Source organism: Amblyomma mixtum, chromosome 4 (assembly GCF_055824585.1).
Source record: "Amblyomma mixtum isolate Tamu chromosome 4, ASM5582458v1, whole genome shotgun sequence".
Classification (NCBI taxonomy): Eukaryota; Metazoa; Arthropoda; class Arachnida; order Ixodida; family Ixodidae; genus Amblyomma; species Amblyomma mixtum.
Genome location: NC_143015.1, coordinates 155,651,080 through 155,675,935, shown reverse-complemented (window position 1 = coordinate 155,675,935; position 24,856 = coordinate 155,651,080). Strand labels below are relative to the sequence as shown.

The 24,856-nt window shown below is 47.1% G+C and overlaps 2 protein-coding genes across 2 annotated transcripts in view; both read right to left on the bottom strand.

Annotated features, from left to right (window-relative positions):
- The window catches only part of LOC149348880 (uncharacterized), a 32,910-nt gene extending 16,701 nt beyond the window's left edge, over positions 1-16,209 (bottom strand). The window contains exons 1-3 of the mRNA XM_089541002.1: positions 14,085-16,209; positions 10,090-10,203; positions 1,523-1,564 (exon numbers count right to left, since the gene is read on the bottom strand). Of these exons, the coding sequence (XP_089397128.1) occupies positions 1,523-1,564; positions 10,090-10,128 (81 nt within the window). The 5' untranslated portion in view covers positions 10,129-10,203; positions 14,085-16,209. The remainder of the gene's footprint in view (positions 1-1,522; positions 1,565-10,089; positions 10,204-14,084) is intronic.
- Positions 16,210-18,699: 2,490 nt separating this feature from the next.
- Vps60 (vacuolar protein sorting 60) lies at positions 18,700-20,289 on the bottom strand. The gene has a single exon (XM_089541001.1). The coding sequence runs from the start codon at positions 20,150-20,152 to the stop codon at positions 19,487-19,489; it is 666 nt and encodes a 221-aa protein (XP_089397127.1). The 5' UTR covers positions 20,153-20,289; the 3' UTR covers positions 18,700-19,486.
- Positions 20,290-24,856: the final 4,567 nt, after the last annotated feature.

The window sequence follows — 24,856 nt, the reverse complement described above, 5'->3', positions numbered from 1 at the left end:
GCGTGCGCCCAGTGCCAGCGTTAGGGCTTTGCTCACGTTCAAACCGCGTTGGCCGAGGGGTACCTACCACCTTTAGCAGGCTGCGAGGTTGTTCGAAACTGGGCTTGGCCCGCAAGGGGCACAGCGGGGTTTACGGAGCTTCTCCCAAGTGCACACCCCTAAAGGAAGCCGAGCGCCAGGATGGGGGACGCTTGTGCCCATTTTTACCGGTGGGTGCCCGGCGGTGGGTTTTGAACCACCCACCTCCCGCAGCCGAGACGGGCACTCAAACCAAATTAACATCCGTAAATTGCGGCACATTGTGAACTGTTCTTCTGACAACTTAATTACATTACAGGACTCCTCTGGCCGCACAAGTTCTTTATTAAAGGATATATTTGTTAAAAATGTTTCCAAAGTTCATGTTCCCAATTATTGTAGACATAGCTGCAATTGCTAAACTTCTAAAGAACTTCGCTATCATTTGCCTACAGTTTTGATTCTGTGCTTCCAAATTTCTAACAATAACAGTTTTTTTTTTTTGTGATGGTGTTAAGTGCAGTTCAAGGCATGTTACGTTTGAAGCCTCGCAGCCGCAGCGGCCAGAGCAGCCAGGCGCTCTGACAACCTAGGTGGGGCCACCAAGGTCGCACGACATTGTGACATCATCGCCACCTGCCCACCGGATTGTGAGCAAACTGATCACCGTGGAAGGTGGCAGTTAAACTAATGATGGACCCCGCCATAGGTTGCTCAAGAAGACCAAGCTTGGTTGCGCATGTCCCATCGGTGGTGGCAGAATCGCAGGGCAGTGGGGCATCACTTAACCGCTGCACCACTCTGAAAGGGGTGATATCTACGGATATACAGTAGGGAATAACCAATTTCGCATATATGAGCATTAACCCAGTAAGTGTACCGCATCATATTCTTAAGGTGGAGCTTACATGTCCCTTCCAGTTTATTTGTTGATATTAATGGTACGTCGAACATAAATTTTCCTTCAGAAGTGTAGTTAATATCAGAAGGATGCAAACTGGCACATGAAAAATCAAGAGGAGCGACAGCAAAAGTCAGCTTTTTCATGCCTTATCTAAGCACTAAGCTTGTAGGTTTAAAATGCCCAGGCCCTAGTCAGTGACCCATTGATGGTAAATCATATTTTAAAAGAACCACTTTTTTTAAGTCTTATCTGGTATGGATTCATAAAGCACATTCCAGGAGCTTTCGCCACCTATGTTATAGCTGAAACTGTCTTGGCCAACGCATCACCTCCAAGACAGGTCAAGCCCCACGATTTTCTAAATTTCTAAATGCTCCCGATACCAAAAGGTAAGGCTGTTGAGTGTGCAACATACTCGGATGGGCTGCCGAGTTTCCGAGGTTCCTCCCGCGAGTTTGCTAATACAAACTACTCTGCATAGCACTGCTATAAGGAATTATATAACCACCATCGGCACCATCTGGTCTTTGCCACAAGCGAAATTTAAAGTGGATGGAATTCCAGCAGCACTGCACTGGACAGCTACGACCAGCCTCTCACCTTGGGTACGCCGCTAGGCTTCACAGCTTCACTCTGTCCTTCCTGGGCCAACACATGCAGGACACAAGGGCAGCAGGTCAGGAACATCATGCACCACAGATGCAGGGGTTGAAAAGCAAAAAAAGAAAAAGAGGTCAGCACTCAGGAGAAAGCAGTTAGTTGAGCTGCAAGGCAGGCATGTGCAGTAACCACACACAAAGGCTATCAGCATGCATCACATCACGAGCTTCGCCATTGTTCTTGACGCGTTACCTGACTAGAGTTCTTCTGAGCCAGTAGGCCTCGTGTCAACACCAATTTCATGCCGCATGACTGAATGCCTTTTCAGGAGACCATTTCCTTTTGAGACTGCCAAACTCAACACTGATAACAAGAACATTACACTTATTACAGTGAAACACTCTCCGGACAACACTGCAATGCTAGTAGTAACGAAATCTAAAATTAAAAGCAAACATGTTGTGTCCACAAAATGAATGGTTAACAGTGCATATCCATCATTATGTAAATGCCCAGAATATGGGCACACACTCCACATTCCACAAACTTTGGTACTATGAAAAACCTCAGTTTGACAAAATGCATACTGCAACAAAATGCCCAACGGCTTTTTTGGTCTCCTGACGAAAGCACAATTATTCAATCCAATTTTGCGATGCAGTTTTGTTTTTGCGACACTTTCATGCCTACTATACATGTCCATAGCAGGCTGAACACAGTTTAAAGGGCAACTGTGCATGTTCTTGAAACGTTCAGAGTCTGTGTTAGCATTACATTCCTAGGCCTCATTTGTCAATGGATCCTAACCTGCCAAAGCAACATCATAACTAGGCCCCTAGCTTTCTCTGGTGGTCTAAAGTTCTGCAGATGCAGAATAAAGAATCCAAAGGAACTCAATACGAAGCATAATACGCATGAAAAAAAAAAAAAACATGGAAACATATATTTTGACCACATGCCTTGCATGCTGCAGAAATCCCTCCTCAAAAATTGAAGGTGGCTGTTTTAACTCTGCACCAAGTAATGTTTTCCTGTTATCTTTATTATCGTAATTATCATAAGCAGTCAATTACATAACTTAGCATGCTGTCTTAATATTCTTAAAAAGAACAAATACCTGTAGGGACTTCAGGGCATGAATCAGTCACAGTTATTCATATTTTTCAACCTCCAAAGAAAGGGCACAGTGATGTAACAAATATGCCCTGTCTGCATACTTTTGTTTTACTTGCAGTGTACGTGTGCAGAATGCAAATGAATTTCCCACTATAACGTTGTTAAATGTGCCTGTCATAATTTTATGCAATGACAGCATCATAGGAATTTCATCCGGCTGTTGGATGCAGATATTTTGTGGCTGTATTTCTTTTCTTTTGTGACAGCGCTCTTCCCCTCCTCTTGTGATCAGCTGCTGGGGCTATGCACCCTGGCAGAGGGCGCAGGGTGGCTTTCAAGCTGCATACACGCATCCCCTGCGCCCTTTGTTGAGAGAGAGTTCATTTCATTTCATCCTGCCACCTGTTTCATAACAGATAATCATGACAGGTTCGGTTTACGGGGCATAACATCCCAAAGCGACTGAGGCTATGCAGGGACGCCACAGTGAAGGGCTCCGGAAATTTCGACCACCTGGGATTGTTCAACGTGCACTGACATCGCAGAGCACACGGGCCACTACAGCATTTCGCCTCCATCGAAATTCGACCGCTGCGGCCGGGCGCCATAACCACTGAGCCACAGCAGCGGCTCCAGATCATCATCACTGAATGATCCTTCTGCATCATCAGAGTTGATTCTGACAGACAAGTATTTGAAAGCAATGAAACACAGGACATCTAGATATTCACCTTGTTCCTTTTGCTTAGAAACTGCACGAGGTGTCTGTCACTGGATTTCAATTCTTGAGCAGTTTTCAGGTCCAGTTGCCGCTCAGCAGCTAGGACTAGTGACTCTTGACTAAGTTCTGGCACGTTTGCAAACTCCAACCTTTTTCTGGCAGAAACCTGAACCGCAATGTATACTCTTTTAAGGCGGAAGCCTTTAATGCCTCATCGTTGTAAGCAGCAGTTGTCGACAGAAATATCACGCTTTTCAATTGGTCGAAACGGTCGAGGCGTCACGGTTCGCGAATTTCACATGGGGTCAATTGTACTTTGGCTATTAACCATGCAACCAATTAAAGGGATCATATAGTGATGCTCCAAGTAAGTGGGACTGAGTTTAGTTAACTGCTTACTTAACCAATTAGCCTAATTAACCTTTCTAGTCAGACCAGATAAATAAATAAAACCGAGTAGGAAATTGGCCGAGTTGGGGAATCGAACCCCGGTCTCCGGAGTGCGAGACTAGCACGCTGCCACTCCGCCATGTAAGCTCGATGGTTTGGAACGAACAAAGGCGCGTCTAGTGAATACGATATCTTCGTTCCATCTTCCTCCCTTCCGTTACAGCGAGATTCAGGTGTCCACCGAGATATGCAAGACAGATACATTTCCTTTCCTCAAAAACCAATTTACCGACGTGCAAGACCTAGAACCGAACGGGCGATGGCGTTCTGTGGACTCCCTGGCAGCGTTGCAAGACGCTGCCACGTGCCACTCTTAGAGGCGAAGCTTAACATCTTAACCACACATCAGTGACACGAGCAGCAACACTGCGCTTCGCCTCACCGCACTTTAGGTCAACAAAGTGCCCCCCTGAATTTCTTCATTACGGCCCCTCTTTCTTCTTTCACTGCCACTTCCTCCCTTCCTGTACGGTTTGGTTCAGGTGTCCACCGAGATGACAGAGAATTACAGCGGCATTTCGTTTCCTCAAAAAGCGTTCCATTCAAAGGGCAAGGCATGGCGCCGAACGGATGGTGGCGCTCCGTGGACTCCCTGGCAGAGCTACAACAGGCTGTCGCGTTCCACTCCTAAAGGCGAAGCTTAAGCGCCATTAATTAGCAGTCAATTAGTACTGAGTGATTAATATTACTTCGCCATAAATTATGTGCGACGTCATCCAGTGGTGACATCACCAGTGTCACACAGGCAAAGTGGTGCGGAAAACGCTTTCGCCTCTATGCACTTTAGGCAGTCAAAGTGCCCCCTGAATTTTTGGGTACGGCAGGCCTGAATGGTTTGGGATTATGTTATGGTAATATTTCTTTTGCAATGGGAACGACCGGCATCCATTCACGCGGTGCGACAAAGAGGTGAACGAAGTGCTGTGCTGGTTCCGGGGTGACTCTGGGTGTGTGCCTGCCGTGACGCGTCTCAAATGGGAAACGTGTCTGTGCTATCTGGATGACATTGTCGTTTTTTCCAAAGATTTTTCTTCCCATTTACTGCGCCTCAAGCGTGTCCTCACGTGCCTTACTGCTGCCAGGCTACAGCTAAACCTGAAGAAATGTTACTTCGGTGCCATGAAACAGACGATATTAGGCCATGTCATCTCCAAAGACGGTGTTCGTCCTGACCCTGCCAAACTTCGTGCCGTCGCTGACTTTCCCAAACCGACCACCTTAAAAAAACCGACCACCTTAAAAGAACTTCGCAGTTTTGTAGGCTTGCGTTCCTACTTCCGCCGCTTCATCCGGAATTTCGCCTGTATCATTGCACCTTTAACACAGCTTCTTGCCGGCAGCCCGAATCTATCGTCTTGGTCCCCCGCTTGCGATGAAGCATTCACCACTTTACGTCGCCTCCTGGTCTCCCCCCCAATACTGCGCCATTTTGATCCAGACTGCCCTACCGAGATTCACAGTGACGCGAGCGGTGTGGGGTTGGGTGCAGTTCTTGCCCAACGGAAGTCTGGCCATCCGGAATATGTTGTCGCTTACGCTAGCTGCGCCCTCACCAAGGCGGAATCCAACTATTTTGTAACAGAAAAAGAATGTCTCGCCATCATTTGGGCGATTGCCAAGTTCCGGCCTTACGTCTACGGCCGGCCGTTCTATGTCGTCACCGACCATCATGCCCTCTGCTGGCTGTCCTCGCTCAAAGATCCCTCTGGCCGACTTGCCCGCTGGGCTTTACGTCTCCAGGAATTTGATATTCACGTCATTTATCGCTCTGGACGCAAGCACTCCGACGCCGACGCACTTTCCCGTTCACCACTCCCTTGCGATTCCGCCTCTGCCCTCGTCTGTGCCTACAATTTCTCGTCGTTTGGTGTCCCTGATATGCTCTTCGAACAACAGCAGGATCCTTGGATCAACTCCCTCCTCACCTTCCTGTCTAATCCCTCGCCACTTTCTTCGTCCCGGACTCTTCGTCACCAAGCCCACCATTTTGCCGTTCGTGATGGCCTCTTATACCGGCGTAACTACCTCTCCGACGGGCGGAAGTGGCTGTTGGTGATTCCTCGCCACCTCCGTGCTGCGATCTGTGCCTCTTTCCACGCCGATCCACAATGCGGCCATGCCGGTGTATTGAAAACGTATGCTCGCCTGCGTCTGCGCTATTATTGGCGCGGTATGTACCGCTTCGTACGTCAGTACATTCGGTCATGTACAACCTGCCAACGTCGCAAGAACCCTCCCCGCCACGAGCCCGCTCCATGGCAGCCGTTACCCTGCCCTGCCCGCCCCTTTGACCGCGTCGGCATCAATCTTTACGGTCCGCTTCCAACGAGTTCGGCTAACAACCGCTGGGTCATCGTGGCCGTTGACCACCTCACCCGCTACGTAGAAACGTCGCCTCTCCCATCTGCTACCGCACAGGATGTTGCTTCTTTCATCCTACACTGTCTTGTTCTTCGTCACGGAGCCCCGAAAGAACTGCTCAGTGACCGTGGCCGTGTTTTTCTCTTGGAAGTCGTCGCGGCGCTGCTAAAGGAATGCCAAATCATTCATCGCTGTACCAGTGCCTATCACCCACAAACCAACGGCATGACTGAGCGGTTCAACCGCACACTCAGTGACATGCTCGCCATGTATGTTGATACCGCCCACTCCAACTGGGACAAAGTACTTCCTTTTGTAACCTATGCCTATAATACGGCTACGCAGACAACGACGGGATTCTCCCCTTTCTTTCTGTTATATGGTCGCGAGCCTACATCCACCATGGACACCATCCTCCCCTACCGTCCTGAGCCTTCCGAGACCACATCCCTTTCCGAAGCCCACATGTATGCCGAAGAATGTCAACAACTTGCGCGCTCTTCCACCACACAACTCCAGCGGCACCAGAAGCACCGTCGGGACCCCTCGGGCCCTCCCGTGTCATATCCCTCCGGTGCACTCGTTTGGCTCTGGGTGCCTTCCTCCACTCCCGGCCTCGCCACGAAACTGCTTTCCCGCTATCACGGCCCATACCGCATTCTTGAGCAAACTTCTCCCGTGAATTACGTAGTTGAGCCCCTTAACCCATCTCCGGATCATCGTCGCCGGGGGCGTGAAACTGTACACGTCGAGCGTCTTAAAGGGCAACTCCGGCAATTTTTCGGCCATTTTAAGTTAATGGCTGTTTTGTGTTCCTATGAACCTCCTGTAATGTGTACGATACAAGGTTTTCAAAAGCAACCATAAAATAATTTCTAAACAGCAAAAAACGCAAGACTCGAAACCGAAACCGCAAAGCCGAAACCGGAGAGGTGCCTTCGTGCGGTATTGACTATGACATCACTAGCGGGTTCGCCGCGCTGCGAAGTTCGGAGCCGCGCTGTCGACATGGCTGAAGCGCGGAGAACAGCTTTTCCTTGACCAGCGAGTCTTTAGAAGATGACTCATTCGACGATTTCGGACTGGACGAGTAGCCTTTCAGGTATGATCCACCGCCGCGCTAGCTAGCCGAGTCACACCACAGGCCGTGTCACCTGCAGCGTGGAGACGGTTTGAACTCGATGAAGTAAGTATTTGAGTCATTTCTCGTACATGCATTTGTGACACAGTCGTCAGAACAAAAGTTAATGTGATTCTCCTGCAGATAGCTGTTCGTGTGGCGAGAGCCGGCCGACCCAGCCTGATGAAAGAATCTGCTGCCGAAACGTTGCCGCGGTGCACAACGTCCTTACAGGGGAATGCATAACCAAAAGTCCCCTCTTTGCGAAGCTTTGTCTCGACGGCGAGCTTTTGGAAGTGAATTCACGGCAGCTACAGTTCTACAATCCAACATACTTTAAGCGCGCTCTCCGTGGTCCGCTTCCTCTTGACAGCCGCGCTACGTTCAGCTGGCCGCTGCGATGGGCGGTTGTACTCGAATAACGTTGGCACAGAATCTGCCTTCAAGCCCCGGTTGAACGAAGCCTTAGTGAGTCCAAAGCTCCCTCTGAGGTACACGCTGTCTTCATAGCAATCTGGCGCGAAATGTTCCGAGCAGAAGCGGGAATGCTTTCTCGGAGACCAGTTGACACGCCGGACAGCTCTCACCCAATTGTCGGAAAGGTTCTTATCGCTAGGAAACCTATGGTAGATCACGCCCATTGTCACAGATGAAGAATTTGTGCAGGCCACAGCACATCAGAAGTTGCCGTGACCCATCACTCTGGAGTGCACATCACATCAGGCACGTTGAGATGGCCCGAAATTGCACAGGTGGTCGAAATAATTCCGCAGACCTCCACCACAGCACCTCTTTCTTCCTTTCTTCTTTCACTCCTCCCTTACGTCCCGGTTCCGGTGTCCGTTACTGCGTCATTTACTTTCCTCAAAATCAATTTTCAGTTTTCCCCTGCACTGCCAATGCCAGCGCACGCCCGACCAGCTTGGCACGCCGCCCCGCCAGTGACGTCACAGTACAGGGTGGCCTGTAGAAGTTGCTCGATCAATGGGTGCCGCTCGCGTCGAGGAGCGCTTGTCTTCAAAATTCCCTTGCGAAAAAACTACGCCACTTTCTGGTGCGAAATTTTTCATGAGATATCAGACCACCATGAAGAATACAGTCTTAAAATTTCATTTCGATCGATGAACATCGAAAAATCGCCGGAGTTGCCCTTTAAGCCCTACTATGACCCGACAATTCTTTCGTCCCCGTAAGTCGCCAGGATGGCTTCTTTTCGCCGGGGAGGTAACTGTAATGGGAACGACCGGCAGCCGTTCAGGCGGTGCGAGGAAGAGGTGAACAAAGTGTTGTGCTGGTTCCGGAGTGACTCCTGGGTGTGTGCCTGCCGTGACGCGTCTTCGATCAACGGCCTCCGACCTGCACTTCGAAGACGCACTTGTACACTTTTAGAATTTTCCTGAGGTCTCAAAGTCCCCCTCGTGTTATATTTGTGCAAAAAAGGCAAATTAGTTAATTTCCCATCGTTCTGTCTTACCTACTGACGCCCATAACAACAACTGCATAAAAAATTGAAATTTGCCTAACAAAATTCTATGAAAAATGCCTAAATCCACAATTTTTCGCGAAGTCACGGGAAACTAGGAGCCTTAATCATTACCTATAAGGCACATCACAGTCTAGCACCCAGACATTTTTGTCTGACCGGGGTTCCTAAATGCGTACCACAATTTTGACACATGGACACCCTCACATCCTGAGGCCAGGATTGCACTTGCGTGCAGCATCCAAGAGCTGAAGACAATGAGTGAGTGTGACACTGGGTATTCACAATTACAAAATTGCAGAAATGACAACAGGAAATGAAATATTAAACTGCAAGGCGAAAAGCAGTTCCTTTCAGGTAAAAAAAATTAAAAAAAAAAACCACTACAATTGAATATGCCAACAGAGGCATTTAGTTCTGGTAGGCACCGTACAGCATATTCTCCAGAAAAAAAGGTCTACATGCCACCAGCTATAGTCCTACATTTACGACATCTTTATACATTATTATGTAACCTGCAAAGTGTCTCTACTCTACCACAGAGAGCAAAGCTGTAATCGCACATCCATGCAAATCTGCATGTAGCACCTATTTAATGGCATGTTGCCCAGCTATGACAAGGGCAAAAAGCATGCAGAGAGAGAGACAAGAAATACAACACTTACGAAGTAATGCTGATTAGCCAAGCATTTACCTGGCAGGGGCACTGAAGGCACGAATGCATAATGTCTCGCTGGCATTTGGCACACCAGGAAGAATGCAAATAAGGCCCTCTCATTGTGGTTCGAAGGAAAAAGTACACATTCTAAGAGTATTTTGCACACAAAGCATGCACCATTTGTGAAAATATTCTATTGCCTTTCAGTAAAACCTCTCTTTACATGAATTCTCCAAAAAGGATTAATAGCTGCATCTACCATTGACACACTGTGTGAGTTTCCAAGCCCCCTTCTGCAATGATCACTATGATGCTGTGTTCCCATGACACCGTATGAGCATTTCTGACCTCGGATTTCCACGCCAACTCTGCACATCACTCACTTCAGCAAGCAAACGTCGGCTTCCATCCAGCACAGAAAGTGCCCTGAAAGTAATGCAACAGCCTCCAACCATCTAACTTGCTCACTTCACCCATACTGCAACAGATGATCTACCTCAGTAGGACCACTGCAGCTGCCCAGAGGTGCCAGCAGCACTGTACGAGAAGAAGGGTTAGTGCGAAACTAGGGACACTTGTCACACCTTTTGGCAGCTCTTCCCAGAAAAGGAGGCGTCCTTTGCACCTGAACAGAACTGCCAAAGACGGCCCCACTCACATGCAAATTGGCGTAGTCACCGACCTCTTCCGGGGGCATGGGCCGGCACTTGCCGCAGCAGAAGCAGCAGCACAGGTAGCGGCCTGTTATCAGCCCGCCGAACACAAACAGTGCCTGTAAGAACAGGTAGATGCTTCATGATCCGGCAAACTGGCAACTATCATCTGATTTATCAGGGCAGGCATCTCGCCACAACAGGCCTGATGATTTTAATCGTGCAAGGGCAGCTTTGGCCAAACAGTACCATGGCACAGATCATGAATGGCAGTTTACCAATATCCCTCAAGAGAATGAGTATACAACAGGTGTATCTTACCAGTACTCGCCTATGGGGCAGAAACGTGGAGGCTAACCAAGAGGGTGCAGCTTAAGCTAAGGACTACACAGCAATCTGTGTAAAGAAAAATGATAGGTGCAACGTTAAGAGATCGGAAGCGGGCGGAGTGGGTGAGGGAACAAAGGGGGGGTTAATGACATCCTAGTGGAAATCAAGAGGAAGAAATGGGCTTGGGAAGGGCATGTAATGCGAAGGCAAGATAACGGATGGTCCTTAAGGGTAACGGAGTGGATTCCAAGAGATGGCAAGCGTAGCAGGGGACGGCAGAAAGTTAGGTGGGCGGATGAGATTAAGAAGTTTGCAGGGATACAGTGGCCGCAACTGGCAAAGAACAGGGTTAATTAAATAGACAGGAGAGAGGCCTTTGCCCTATAGTGGACGTAGTCAGGCTGATGATGATGATGAAAATCTTGAAAGAAGGTTGGATAACCTCAGCAGCTACCCTGGCTGCGCAAGGATGTCTAGGCTCCCAACAAACCAAATAAAGACCTCAGCTTTCTTCCCAAGAATAAGTGGCTGAGGTCTACTAAAATACCAGCAAAGCAGCAGGTCACAATTTAGAGATACTAGAAAACTGCTGCTTCTCATAAAAAGCTAAAAACGCAAGACATGTCAACAATTGCATTATCTCCTAAAAGCAGCGTTGGATTAAATGGAATATATTCGATTTAAAATTGAATGAAGTACATTTTTCTTAGTTTTTCCCAGTTTGACACAAGAGAATAAGATGTGGTTAACTGTTAATTCCTCTCCACATTGTTCGCAAACAGGTTTGTCTTGTTTGTTAGCAGGAAGTTGTGTGTAAGGTGTGTGTGGCCTATTGGGAGACGGCAGAGAATAACTTCCTTGAGACGTTCCTGGTGCACACATGACTTCCACTCACCTAAAACTGGCTTTAACAAGTGTAGTTTGTTATTTACCTCATTGTTCTAAGACGACTACCATTTTTCTCTTAATTTACGCCATACTAACTTTACCCTTAAAGGGCATATTTACTTTATTTCTTTGTCACGAGCTTGAGCAGCACACATGTCTGCTCTCTCGATGCCTTTTATTCCGACATTCCGAGATGGCGCGAATGAAGGATTAAAATGCTAACGTGCAGCATAAGAGCTCCAAGATTGTTCCTAAATATGTTATTACTCCAACTGAACTAAGAAACGTTCAGTTCCGGTCAAGGAATCGTATTTAAAATGGCTGCTAAGACATTGACCCAACAATAAATGTGGCCCGGCCACTCAATTCCACATTTTCAAAGCTATTGTTTAAATGGAAATGTACTATCGCGCTCAATATGAGTTGCAACGCGCGGTCAATGACCGGGGCTCGTTCCATGGTGTGCCTCCTCCAAACAGTCGCTCGGAATTCTGGGAGAAACTTTTTCCTGAGCGGGGGTGCTGTTGTTTCCTGGAACAGCAGTTTGTCCCAGAATTCTGAGCGACTGTTTGGAGGAGGCGCACCACGGAACGAGCCCCGGTCGATGACCGCGCGTTGCAACTCATATTGAGCGCGATAGTACAATGCAGGAAGAAGTGTGATACTGGAAAAGATGCAGAAAAGAATGTAGTATGAAAAATTAACCAAAAGTAGAAATCGAAACACTTTTGATTTTTTGGTTCCTCTGTCCCCTTAATCTATACATAAGAAGTACACTAGCAAAAAATATAGCAACCCATCAGTGTTACTTCAACTACTCTGTTTGCAAACCACACAGCCAAAGGTGTCCACAATAATTTTTTTTTAAACACTGCAGCAATGTGAAAAACTGCATGAAGGCTCTCCAAAATCAACAACTGAATAAACTGACAGCATATGTCGAACATCTAAAAATAGCAGAAATGTCCATTTGGCAATAGAGGTGACAGCTTTCCATAATTGATAAGGCGAAGACAGAATCTGCATGACGAAGACCTGGAAAGTCAATGAAGCGCAGACAGAACTGGCACGATGGAGGATACCTGCGTATCAACCCAAAGTGCTGTCTGCATGGGTGTCCTGAGGGTGGGGGGGGGGCCAAGGGGGCAGCTGCACCGCCCCCCCTCCCCCGCTGGAATTTCAGATGTTTTTTATGCACTAGCAGAAAAGAACTACATAGCTTGATTAGCATGCTTAGGTGATAGTAACTTTTCGCATTTTGCTTATTAAGTTCCTTGTTCATTACTAAAATCCAAAGTATGTTCTCCAAGCCTAGCACTAATTTGCTATTTCAAATTTTTTGTTTCATGTGCATAGTTTTAGACCACGAATAGTGCCTTTTTGGTGCTGACCGACCACCTCCCCCATCCACAGCCATCGGGTGCACCCCCTGTAAAGTTCTGTGGACGCCCTTGGCTCTCCGTGCACATACAAATAAAAAAGGTAAGAAAGGAAGTTGCGAATCAGAGAAATGGTACAATAGCAGCCAGTTTGCACTGACAAATCTGACAAACCCAGTCCCAGAAACGATAAATAAAGTGTGCAAGAACTCCTGCTGCAAAAGAAAACCAAGAACTAACAACACTAGGAGCTAGAGGCTGACAGAGAAACATTTAGCACAAGCAAATGATGTTTCCACCAAATAAAAATGTAGTAAATTCAGTGACAAAGTAAGAAGTGCATTTAGTGGCTGCATGAAACCACTGGAAAGCACTCATGGCAGCAACTGGACTATTCCTTTACTGCCACACAAGCCCCCCACAGTGACAGCCACAGGCTATTGTGCACAACGTGCTGGTGCATATTTGTTCTTGTTTCCTGCCACTGCTTCATCAAATGCAAATAAAGACTGTTAAAGCAGGGCACCAAGCTAACCAATCTTAAAAAATTCTAGACAGCAAGAAGATATATTATATATCCCAAATGTTCAAAACACGCACAAGGAGGTCTACTAATTGAATTCAGTATTGACATAAATATTGTTGCACCAATCTGTGCTTGGCAGAAAGCTATTGAGAAGGGACGTACAATGGCAGGCCTGAGCAAATAAGCACAAGAAATGCATGTGTGCTCTGGATCCACAATTTAGAGCCATTCCATGCACTATAAAAGCTTCATGTCATTCAGAGGTCAGGAATATTTATTTCACACTGGGCCAACTTCCCTTTAAACTGTACCAGTACTGCAGGAAACCAACCAATTCCCGCACTGCAGCACTGCAAACACTAGGGAATTCAAGTAGCTAACAGTGGATACTTCAAACGCATAGTGGACTAAGGGATGAATAAGGGCGCGAATGTAGAAAAAGAAAGGGGCGCCACAGTGGAGGGCTCCCGATTAATTCAGACCACCTCGGTTTCTTTAGCGTACGCTGAAATCGCACAGTACTGGGGCGCCTTTCGCGTTGCGTCCCAGGCAGTCGAACGCCTTAACGAGTAAGGCGCTGGGGCGAGTGTTGCAATACAATGCAGAATAAAATAAATGCAAGATGACCGCAATGGTAAGGCACAGAACTGTTGCTGCAGCAGGAAAAAAAGGCATGCTCATGCCTTTTTTTCGCGAGAACCGCGAGAACCAACCGGCAGCATCATTACTGAAAAAGGGGAAGGTTATTTGTTAACTGCGGTGAAAATTATAACTTCACTGACGCTACAAGCAAACGGCAAAACAAGTTTGTGTCCGCCACCGGCATTCATGTAGCGAACATGCAGATTACTCTCAAGCGCAGAAAAACCAAGCTCACCGATGGCTCTCCGCGGTGTCCCCTCGTATGCTGGAGCCTCGGATCAAGTTAACTTCAGCAGAGCCGAATGCAAGTCGGTTGGAAAGTTCGAAGCGTGCAAAATGAAGTATTTTCGCGCCTCTGCACCAGAGTTCAAAGAAGGCTGCAGGCAGGACGGCGACAGACGGTTGGTCAGGGCTGCCTGGGGCTGCCTGACGCATGAGACAAGGCAACTGGGTTTGAGATTTACTTCTTGGAAAAAAAAAAAAAGTAAATTGTAAAACATTTTGACGTCATATCCGCCGAGGAAAGAGTCTTATCCTCCTTTCCATCTCTCCTCCGAGCGCGCATGCGCAGTTGTGCGGAGTTTGCTCTCTCGATGTTCAGGTCGGCGTTATCGCCACCATACCATGCCTCCTGCCAGCACCATGGCTGTGGACATTACGGTCGAAGGCAGGATGGTCTAGCTGGAATTAGCTCAAACACTTTACCCTGCAGGGTCAGCAGTCATAAAAATACGTCAAGGTTGAAGCAAGGCAAAATCGCCAAGGGCTTTTTTTTTTTTTTTAAACCTCGGGAAGGGTGCTGAATCACTATTTTTCTGCCATGCCATTGATTTTATATGGGACCTAGACAATGCACAGATACAGCTAAATTTCGAGTAATAAAGAGAGAGCAGGAAGCAACACAACAAATACTTGTAATCTGCACCATGCTACTAACCCCAACACTGACATGTACCACCATCAGCATGCTTAACACGAACGCTCGAGCGCGTGTCTTCCACTGACTTTAGCGGCGCTGGGGGTCGGCCGCTGGGTCTGAGTCAATATTAGGCTGGACGCAGGGCACAAGCTGTCTCGAATCACCGCAAACACACCGATCAGCATGGTCTGGGATTCAGCGCCCAGCGCTCAGGGGCTGTAATATCTGTGCAGGGTGCTCAGTCGAGCGTTCGTGTTAAGCGTGCTGACGACTGTACTAAGCAAAGCATTTGCAGTGCTTTATGTACACGATTATCAGAAGTTTAGAACTTTTGAACGTAACTGTGTTTACTATGCGCAACAAAGTAAAAATACTTTGTTTACCAGGAGAATCCCTCAACAGTGTGAGGTTAAATGAATCCATGGATGAGGCAAGAATCCTATGTGAACAAACAACAAATTGCACACAGAGTATGCAGCCTGTACTATGTTTAAATTGTTGCAAGCTCCACAGCGATTGGCCATGAACACCTTATCTCTGTGACCAAGCAGTAACTCTAATGGATGGCCTACAATGCACTTTCTAAACCCACCCCTGCATTTGTTTGGTTTATGGCTTATGGGATTTAGCGTCCCAAAGCGACTCGGGCTATGACGGGCACCGTAGTAGAAGTCTCCGGAAAATATCGACCACCTGGGGTTTTTTAACGTGCACTGATATCGCACAGTACACAGGACTCTAGAATTTCGCCTCCATCAAAATTCGTCCTCCGTGGTCGGGATTGAACCCGCGTCTTTAGGGTCAGCAGCCGAGTGCCATAACCACAGAGCCACCACGGCAGCTACTCCTGCATTTCTGTTTCCAGCCCTTCGAAATAGCAAAGAATGATATCAGACACAAAATTCTCTGGTACTGTTGAGGTCTTTTCATACATGTTATTTACAATCAAAGCTGAAAATGAAGCACTATCTATATTATGTTCTTGAAGTTGCAGCATTTCATCTCTTCTCAAATGGTGTAAGCCTGGCTCCAATAAAAAAAGATTTATTTGATGCACCTTTTCGTATTTTTGTTCAATAGACCATGAACAACAAACTTGTACAAGCCAGTACTTGCACACAGTTTGGCATCTAGAGGAGTGTTTTCTTTTTTGCATTTCATCATCATCATCATCAGCCTGACTACGCCCACTGCAGGGCAAAGGCCTCTCCCATGTCTCTCCAATTAACCCTGTCCTTTGCCAGTTGTAACCACTGTATCCCCGCGAACTTCTTAATCTCATCCGCCCACCAAACTTTCTGCCGTCCCCTGCTACGTTTGCTTTCTCTTGGAATCCACTCCGTTACCCTTAAGGACCAGCGGTTATCTTGCCTTCGCATTACATGCCCTGCCCAAGCCCATTTCTTCCTCTTGATTTCAACTAGGATGTCATTAACCCGCGTTTGTTCCCTCACCCACTCCGCCCGCTTTCGATCTCTTAACGTTACACCTATCATTTTCCTTTCCATAGCTCGCTGCGTTGTTCTTAACTTAAGCTGAACCCTCTTTGTTAGCCTCCACGTTTCTGCCCCATAGGTGAGTACCGGTAGGATACAGCTGTTGTATACTTTTCTCTTCATGGATATTGGTAAGCTACCATTCATGATCTGAGAGAACCTGCCATATGCGCTACACCACATTCTTACTCTTCTAGTTATTTCTCTCTCATGATCCGGATCTGCGGTCACTACCTGCCCTAAGTAGACATATTCTCTCACTACTTCCAGTACCTCGCTACCAATGGCGAACTGCTGTTCCCTTGCTAGGCTGTTGAACATTACTTTGGTTTTCTGCATGTTAATTCTCAGCCCCACCGTTCTGCTCTGCCTGTCTAACTGATTGATCATGCTTTGCAGTTCTTGTCCTGAGTGGCAAGAACTGCAAAGCATTATAAAAACAAGAAATTGCAAATTTTGGATATAGAAAGCACACTGCAAGTGCATTAATAGAAATTACGTGCCAATATTCATTCTATGGAACACAATATCAAAAAGGTGGACCAGCATTATGACATGAAAGTCTTGTTTTTCCGCACACCACAAGCTGTCAATGCTCTGCAGAATGATGGACCCAGAGGCAACCCAGCAACATGACTGCGGCAAGAAGCAGAGGCGGTCGTTTGTTAAATGTGCAGAAGGTGTATAATACCAAATTCCCTTAAGGGGTGGAGAAGTGTACATTGGCCAAATTGGGAGATGTGTTAACGATAGATTAACGGAGCATGCAAACAACGTGAAAAATGAACGTGAAGGAAAAGATTTTGAAGCCTTTCTGGTAAGTCATAGCCTGACATGCAAGGACTGTTCACCTGACCTAGATAACTAGATATAACTAGATATAAAAATCCCCTGTGCCCCTTGGTTTCTGAGGATGTTGGCTTCTGTCATATTTATAACGAGCCCCTCATTCCCCTTCCTTTGTTTGCTTAATTGCTTAGCGAGGGCCTCGGTTCTGGCAGCCTTGACGCCATAGGCAGCATAAGAAGGTTCTCACGCAGCTTCCACCCTCTCCGCTCGATGACGTTCTATGTCACACCTGCGGTAACTCAAGACGTTCTACGTCCGCCGCTTTTGAACGTGGGTGGCGCTGATGAACACTCTCAAGGTTAGGTTACTTGTAAACATAAATACCCCCGAAAGCAGAAGGTTTGACAGCCGTCGCCGCAGCTCAGAGGTAGAGCACCGGACGCGTAATTCGGAGGTCGTGGGTTCGGATCCCACCGGCGGCATGTGGTTGTTTTTTCTTCTGCTTTTCTCTCAATTAGCTTTAAGCGACAACATATTCAGTAATATTCTTACTTGATCAACACCACAAAAAAATAAAAATAAATTAATTAAAAAAAACCCTATGCCCCTTGGTTTCTGAGGATGTTGGCTTCTGTCCCCTCCGTTACTAGGCAGAGCAAATGATGTGTCACACGAGAAATCCTAGAATCTGAATGGATTTCTAGGTTTGGGGAGTACTGCATCAGCATGACTTTCATCACCCTCTCAGACAAAGAGCTGGCATATTAGTGCATGTGCAAACGATAACCGCTGGCTTGACACAAAATATACATGCTTGACAGGATTTATATATTTGTGATTCGTTCAGCGCTCATCTTTGTCTAGTCTCCGTCTGTTGTTCCCTTGTTTTGTGCTGCTGTCATTATTTCTATGGAACACGGGAAGGAAGAGAGAATAAGAAATTGTATTCCGTCTATCATTTGTGCACTCGCACATGGAAACACTTAATATGCAAGGCGTACAAAAAGCTGTACGCATTAGCTCCTGTTCATATAAATTAGCATTGATGTTAGCTGATGTTGATGTTAGGCCAATCAGGTGTCACTGAAAGGGAGACAAGTTGGAACGCGGACTGAGAAGTGCACACGCCGAGATTACCACATGCCGACGCCTGATGCCGCAGTAAGACATCAGTGCAAATGATAATCACGGTGCGAGAAATGTTTTCAATACTGCTATGCAAAAATGAAAATTTTCGACCCTCTGTCTGCAGCTGTGAGAGACGTACAGCCTTTGTCAAAAATACAGCCCAGGGAGGGGGTTGCTTCAAAGCCATGCAGTGGGGCTCATGTAGCATCGGTGGAGTAGCTAACTTCAGGCGGGGTGAAGAGGATGAAAGGTCACCTTGAAAGAAGAAATCTGGAATGCTCGCAATGCATAACAAGCCCCACAGCATAGCCGAGAGGTAACCCCTAGGCCTCTACATTTTGACAAGGGCTCTTCCTGCAGGAATGCACCAGCAATCCTTCTCTGACCGCGTGGTCAATCCACACAAACATTATGCAACCCTCACTGTTCATTAACTTTATCATAACTTCAGAACTATTACTATGTTCATATTTAACCTAAAGGTAGCATCACACTTTGGACAGGCAGACTAGCTGACCTCCACTTACAAAAAGAGCCTTTATTAACAGAATAATAGTGTACTCACAAAAAACTGCTATGGCTTCTACAGCACATAATGGAGTAACGTGAAATTTATGCTCGGAAAAATTAAATCAGTAGCAGTAGCTACGGTGTGCATACAGTGCACAGAAGAAAACAGGTGCTTCAATAAGAAGAGAGTGGTTAAGAGGAACCTCTCTAGAGTTAGGAGCTGAGGATGTTAGACGAGCAGAAGCACATAATTGATTGCTCATCTTTCATAAAGACCAACCAAAGAACTGCCACTGTGACCTGCAGTGACAATACCACGGTATATTTTCATTCCTTTGTCGCTGAAAGCAAAGCTGGCGCAGTAAACAACGTTTAAACTCGGCACCAATTCAGCCGTTTCGAGTTTTAATATAGACAACAACAAACTACAGCAGCAGCCATGTTAGCAAACCTACACATAAACAGCAGATCATGCACCACGACACGCGTTAACCTGCAGATCAAAGAAGCGCTTCAACAAGGAAAGGGTGCGCGCAAGACAAACATTACGAAATCACGCCCACAAACGCTGTGCCCAGGGATGATGCGTGTATTGAACAGGCGCAACGCTGTGGAAAACGAAACTTCAGACAGACTATGTCACGCTGTCGTGGGAAGCCGCCGTCCGTCAGTTTTGGAACGGCGCTGAGTACCGGCAACTACTCGCCTCGAGTAATCCACAGAGAGCCGCTCCAAAACGTGACTCCACACAGCTCGCGCTCCTGACGACCACAACAAACCTCCGGGCGCACTCGCTCACGTCGCCGGGATCTTGGGCAGGCCGAACTCGTCAACCAGGACGCCTTCCTGGTTGGCCGGAAGGCTCTCGGCGCCGGGCTCCTTGGTCGGGATCCTGGGCGCGCTCGCCTCGTCCAGGTACGAGGTGTCCTCGTCCAATGCAATCTCGTCTCCCAGCGCGTTCAGCTCCGCCTCCAGCTCCTCGTCGTCCACCTCGGGCATGCCGTAGCTGCGGCCCAGAGCCTCCTGCACCTCGTTCGCCTGGTCCATCATGTCCTCCAGCTCGTCCTGCAGGTCGTCGATGTCGTCCAGGTTCACCTTCTTGTACTCGCGCTTCATCTCGCGCACGCCCAGCCGCATCGCATCCATGGTGATCTTGGTGTCTTTCAGCGTTTGGGTGGCGAAGTTGGCCTGCTCCATGTTGAACGATTGCTGCATCAGGTTGTCGCGCTGTTGCTCGTACATCTTGCGCTGCTTGAGTACACGCAGAGCCTTCTGTTTGACCATGTTCTTGGACGGCCCGTCGCGCATCTTGGCCATCTGGTCCTTGTACTTCTTGAGCTCGGCGTCGAGCTTGGCGATCTTTTTATCAACCGACTCGGCACGCCCGTCAACGCTGGCGATGCAGTCCGTCAGGTTCGGCGGCGGCTCCTTGGGCTTGGTGCGGCCGAAAAGCCGGTTCATCTTGGACGTACTCGCAGTGACTTCTCAGCTGACAGCAGTGCGAAACAACAATCGCGCAATGGCGAAGAATGTCGCGCAGTTATCGAGCGACAAGGGGAGGATGACTTCTCAGTACGCATCTGCGCATGCGCCAGGAGAAACGGAAAAGGCCGAGAGGGCTGAGAGAGAAAACCAACGTTGGAGAAAACTAACCGGACGTTACGTGTGCTTCCTCCCCACTGTTTTCTTGTTGTCTCTTCGCGACAAAAAATAATAAATATAATATTCATAATTCTCTAAACAGCACTGCTACTTTTTCTTAGAAACAGTCACTAAAGCAATGCTTAAAATAATGAAACATTTTGGAGCAACAATGAACCGCTGTCTTCGATCAGCGCGCGATTTTTCGGCAGCACCAGCACTAACATCATCGCCTTTGCACAGCGCCAAAAATGAAATGTTCATAGGAAAGCACAAGAGAATAACATTCTTCTCAATGTCGCTTACGGAGAAGTTAACTGTGCATTCATGACAAATAGTGAATAGCTTTTCACAGTTTCTTATGCCTCGCACATCATAGTGAAGGGTGTGTGCGGCGCCTGCTCCGTTGCATTCCAAGGAAAACAGCAGGGTCACTGCTCCCGCCACCACCACCATGTTTCCGGTAAGCGCTCCGGCCATGCTTCCCGGCGTTGCAAGTCATATTAAGCGCGATAGTGCATCGGCAGGTGAAGGCGAAGACATCGTTACCTCCTCCCTGATGCAAGAACTGCTGCGCAAGGTAGAATACCGCACGGAAATAATGAAATCTCAAGGTACCTCTGTTGAACAGCTGCAGGCAGATAACCAGGTCTTTCGCAAATTGGTAGCGCATAACGTCCACGCTTCTGCATCAACCGAGAGTGCGTCCCGTCAAGCCGGCCAGTGGACTAACGCAAAATCTAAAATTGCAACTTAAATGGAAGTACTCAGCCACCTAGACGTTCCACTTCGAGTGTACGAACCGCCCCATGATCAGCAATCCACCCTCAGCAGGATGCACAGCTAGCGGTTTTCTGGACACCTCCGACGAAGAAGGATTCAAGTAGCTCGCCGAAAGCGTCCAACGGCGACAGCCGGTACAGGAAAGTCGACAGTGGTCGTGAGTGCACCGGCGTCGAGAAAGGAATTGTGTCAAGGCTTCACCCAAACACCACAACGGCAAGCGTGAGTGAACTGCTTAATACTGCACTTGAAACAAAGATGTGCCAATGCACAAAACTGAAAAGCAGATTCAATGGTTACGCATCTTTCCACGTTGCAGTAGACGCTGCTCACTTTGAAGGGATCAGTGATCCTGCATTGTGGCCCGAAGGATGTCTTTTCCACTCATTTCTTGGTTCTTCATGGGACCAAATGAAGCGCGATGATGCTTTGGAAAAAGAACCTGCTACCGATAAAAATGGCTGCACACCAACGCTACCGATAAAAATGGCAGCACACCAACTCTATATTATCAGAATGTTCCTGGCTTGAGGGGAATGGCAACCACTGTGTCAGCATGGTGTGGAAATGTATGGGTGGCAATCCTTAGACATGGCGGAAAAAACATCTTGCTTGGAAATTACTACTTCCTTCCCACATCGCCTGTTTTTACTCTCAGAAACTGTCTAAATCTTCTGTATGATCGTGTTGATTTTACCAAATGTACTGCACATATCGTGGGTGACTTTAGCTTGCCAGGGTGAAATTGGTCCACTGGGTTCTGCGTTTCAAGAAGCTCTAAGGTTCGGTTTAAAGCTAACTTCCTACTTCAATTCGCAAGCTTTGAACAGCTCAAGCAAAAAAATTACCTTGCCAACTTAAAAGGAAACCTGCTATATCTGTTTCTGAAAAACGCCATTGATTCCACTATCTCGGAGCCTCTATCAGTGCTGGTGCTGATAGGCATCTGGCATCATCCTTTTGAGGCTGTTCTTGAATCTGCAATTGTACTTAACCAGACGCATTGTGGAAGTTAGTTCGATTACATCAATGGGGACTACTTGGGACTGTATAGACACTTGGAAAACACCTTTTTTTTTTTTTAAACTTGTGCCCATAGAGCTGCACAAAAGATAACCGACATTATTGCAACTGGAATTACCTGGAGAAAGATGTTAAAAAAACTCAAGGTATCGGCACTGGTTCTCGGCTGATTTAAGTAAAGAAATTCGCAAAAAGCTGCGTTGTCATTGACGGTGTTGTCTGATGTCATTTCAAGAGTGGTATACAAAATACAGTGCTTATCAGTCGGAGGCCAAATGCCTTTACCGTTGGGATCATGCTGCTTACCTGCAGTCTCTAGAAGAAAGACTGGGGCGCTCCACTGTCAGTTTATGGAAATACGCTAGCTTAGGTTTAGGCCAAGAGGATCCTAAACAAGGAATAATTTTGCATGAGGGACCAGAAAAGGTTTGCGACCCTGCCGCCGTCTGCAATGAATTTGCCGATTATTTCGCTAGCGTTTATGCACAAGCTCTAGTCGTCCCCCGAAAATTATACCTTCCTGAACAAAATGATTCTTTCCTTCATATTGACAGCATTAATTCTAGCGAGGTAGAAGGAGCTATACGCACCCAGCACCCCAAAAAATCTTCAGATGCGGACGAAATTCCGATGTTCATTATCAAAGGCTCCGTCAGTGCTCCTGCTCCTGTTTTAACTTATGTTTTTAACTTATCCTTGCACCGTCGAGAATTTTCGTCTTGATGGAAGCTATCTTTAGTTGTGCCAATACATAAAAAAGGGAAGCTTGACCAACTCTCCAGCATATGAGTAGTGCGGTTGCGATGAAACTATCAGGCACCTCTTCTGTGACTGCCCTTGTTTTGAGTGAGAGCGTGGCTTCCTGGCTGCTACTCTCTACCGCTTGGACTCGCATCCTCTAACAGAATCAAAGGTTATGGGGCCTTGGACACAACCTTCCTCACAGAGGAAAGGGGTGAAAGCGCTCCTGAGATTCTTAAAAGACTCGGGGTTGTGTGTTCCCGCCTCTAAACTTTAAGTTTTTAGTACGCGCCCTCCGTCCCCTTGACATAGTGGTCGATGTACACTTGAAAAACTCATTTCATTGCCACTCTTTTTCCTTTTTCCCCCCTTTGTTTCCCTCCTCAAGTGTAGGGTAGCCTACTAGGCATCGCCTGGCTATCCTTCCTGCCTTTCTATCCATTTCTCTCTTTGACCGACGTGTCCAACTATAGACCAATATCTCTGCTTTCATCTCTGTCTAAGGTTTTCGAACGTGTTCTTCATACCTGTTTGCTCTTCTTTTTCAGAAATAAGCTGTACAGTGAGCAATATGGCTTTTTACCAGGCCGCTCTGTAGAGGCTAACCAAGTTGTTTTCGTAAAGAAACAGGTGGATGCTTTATGTTTTGACTTTAGGAAAGCGTTTGACTTAGTTAGCCATTCGTTGGAGCTAGAAAAACTGAGATTCTATGGACTATCACTGCACCTTTCCAAATGGTTCTAATCTTATCTTAAGAGACCAATGAAATAGTCAAGGGTTCGACGGCATACCGTCTGGTCAGGAATCATGGCTTGATGAGATTCACTGGTCACTGACCATGGTCAAACAAAAACAAAAATGACGTTTCGGGAGCGCTACGGCTCCCTTGTTCACCTTTCGTATTCCGGTGACGGCCGGTTGTCCATATTGATGGCGTAAAGTGATGTAGTCAAGGGTTCGACGGCGTACCGTCTGGTCAGGAATCATGGCTTGATGAGATTCACTGGTCACTGACCATGGTCAAACAAAAACAAAAATGACGTTTCGGGAGCGCTACGGCTCCCTTGTTCACCTTAACAAGGGAACAAGGGAGCCGTAGCGCTCCCGAAACGTCATTTTTGTTTTTGTTTGACCATGGTCAGTGACCAGTGAATCTCATCAAGACCAATGAAATGTCGTCACTTATGGTGGATACACATCTTCATGTTACCCTGTGAACTGTGGTGTACCGCGGGGGTCAAATTTGTCACCGTTTTTATTCAGTGTGTTTGTGAATGATTTTAAAGATTGCACCAAGTACTCTAAGATACTACAATTCACTGATGATTTGAGGCTCTTTGGGACTGTTGATTCAATGCTGATGTCAAGCACAAAACAAGCTGCTGAATATACTGAGGCACGTTAATAAATCCAGCTCACTGCAAAAGCTTGCCATTGGGACTGAAAATTTCAGCTGTCATACTGCTGTATTAAGCAGTTAATTGTTTTGCTATTTAATTGATTTTCTTCGCGTATGTATTAAAGTGCCCGAGTAAAAAAAAAAAAGTGGGAGGAACCAATTGGGTTTCCAACTGGTTCCAATTAGATAGTCCAAATGACTCCCAATCAGACAAATTTAGTTTTCAACTGGTCCTGATTGGGATAGTTGCTGCTCCATTTGGACAGTCCAAATTCCGAATTATTCCTAATTATTGTATTGTTTCGCTTTTTTGAGTCATGTATTTTCTTGCAGCTAGTTTTTTTTTGCAATCATGCGTATCATTTTTTGTAGGCATGCCTATGTATGCGTTAACCCCCTTTCTGTAACAGTTTCATTTTATATCTATGTACCACTCCCCTCAATAATGCCCTGTGGGCCATGAGGGTATCAGAAATAAATAAGCCGCCACGGTGGCTCAGTGGCTATGGTGCTCGGCTGCTGGCCCGAAAGACGCGGGTTCGATCCCGGCCGCGGCGGCTGAATTTCTTTGGAGGAGA

What these genes read in the sequence shown, in the direction of transcription:
- Vps60 (XM_089541001.1), bottom strand. Translation starts at nt 20,152, where the DNA reads ATGAACCGGCTTTTCGGCCGCACCAAGCCCAAGGAGCCGCCGCCGAAC.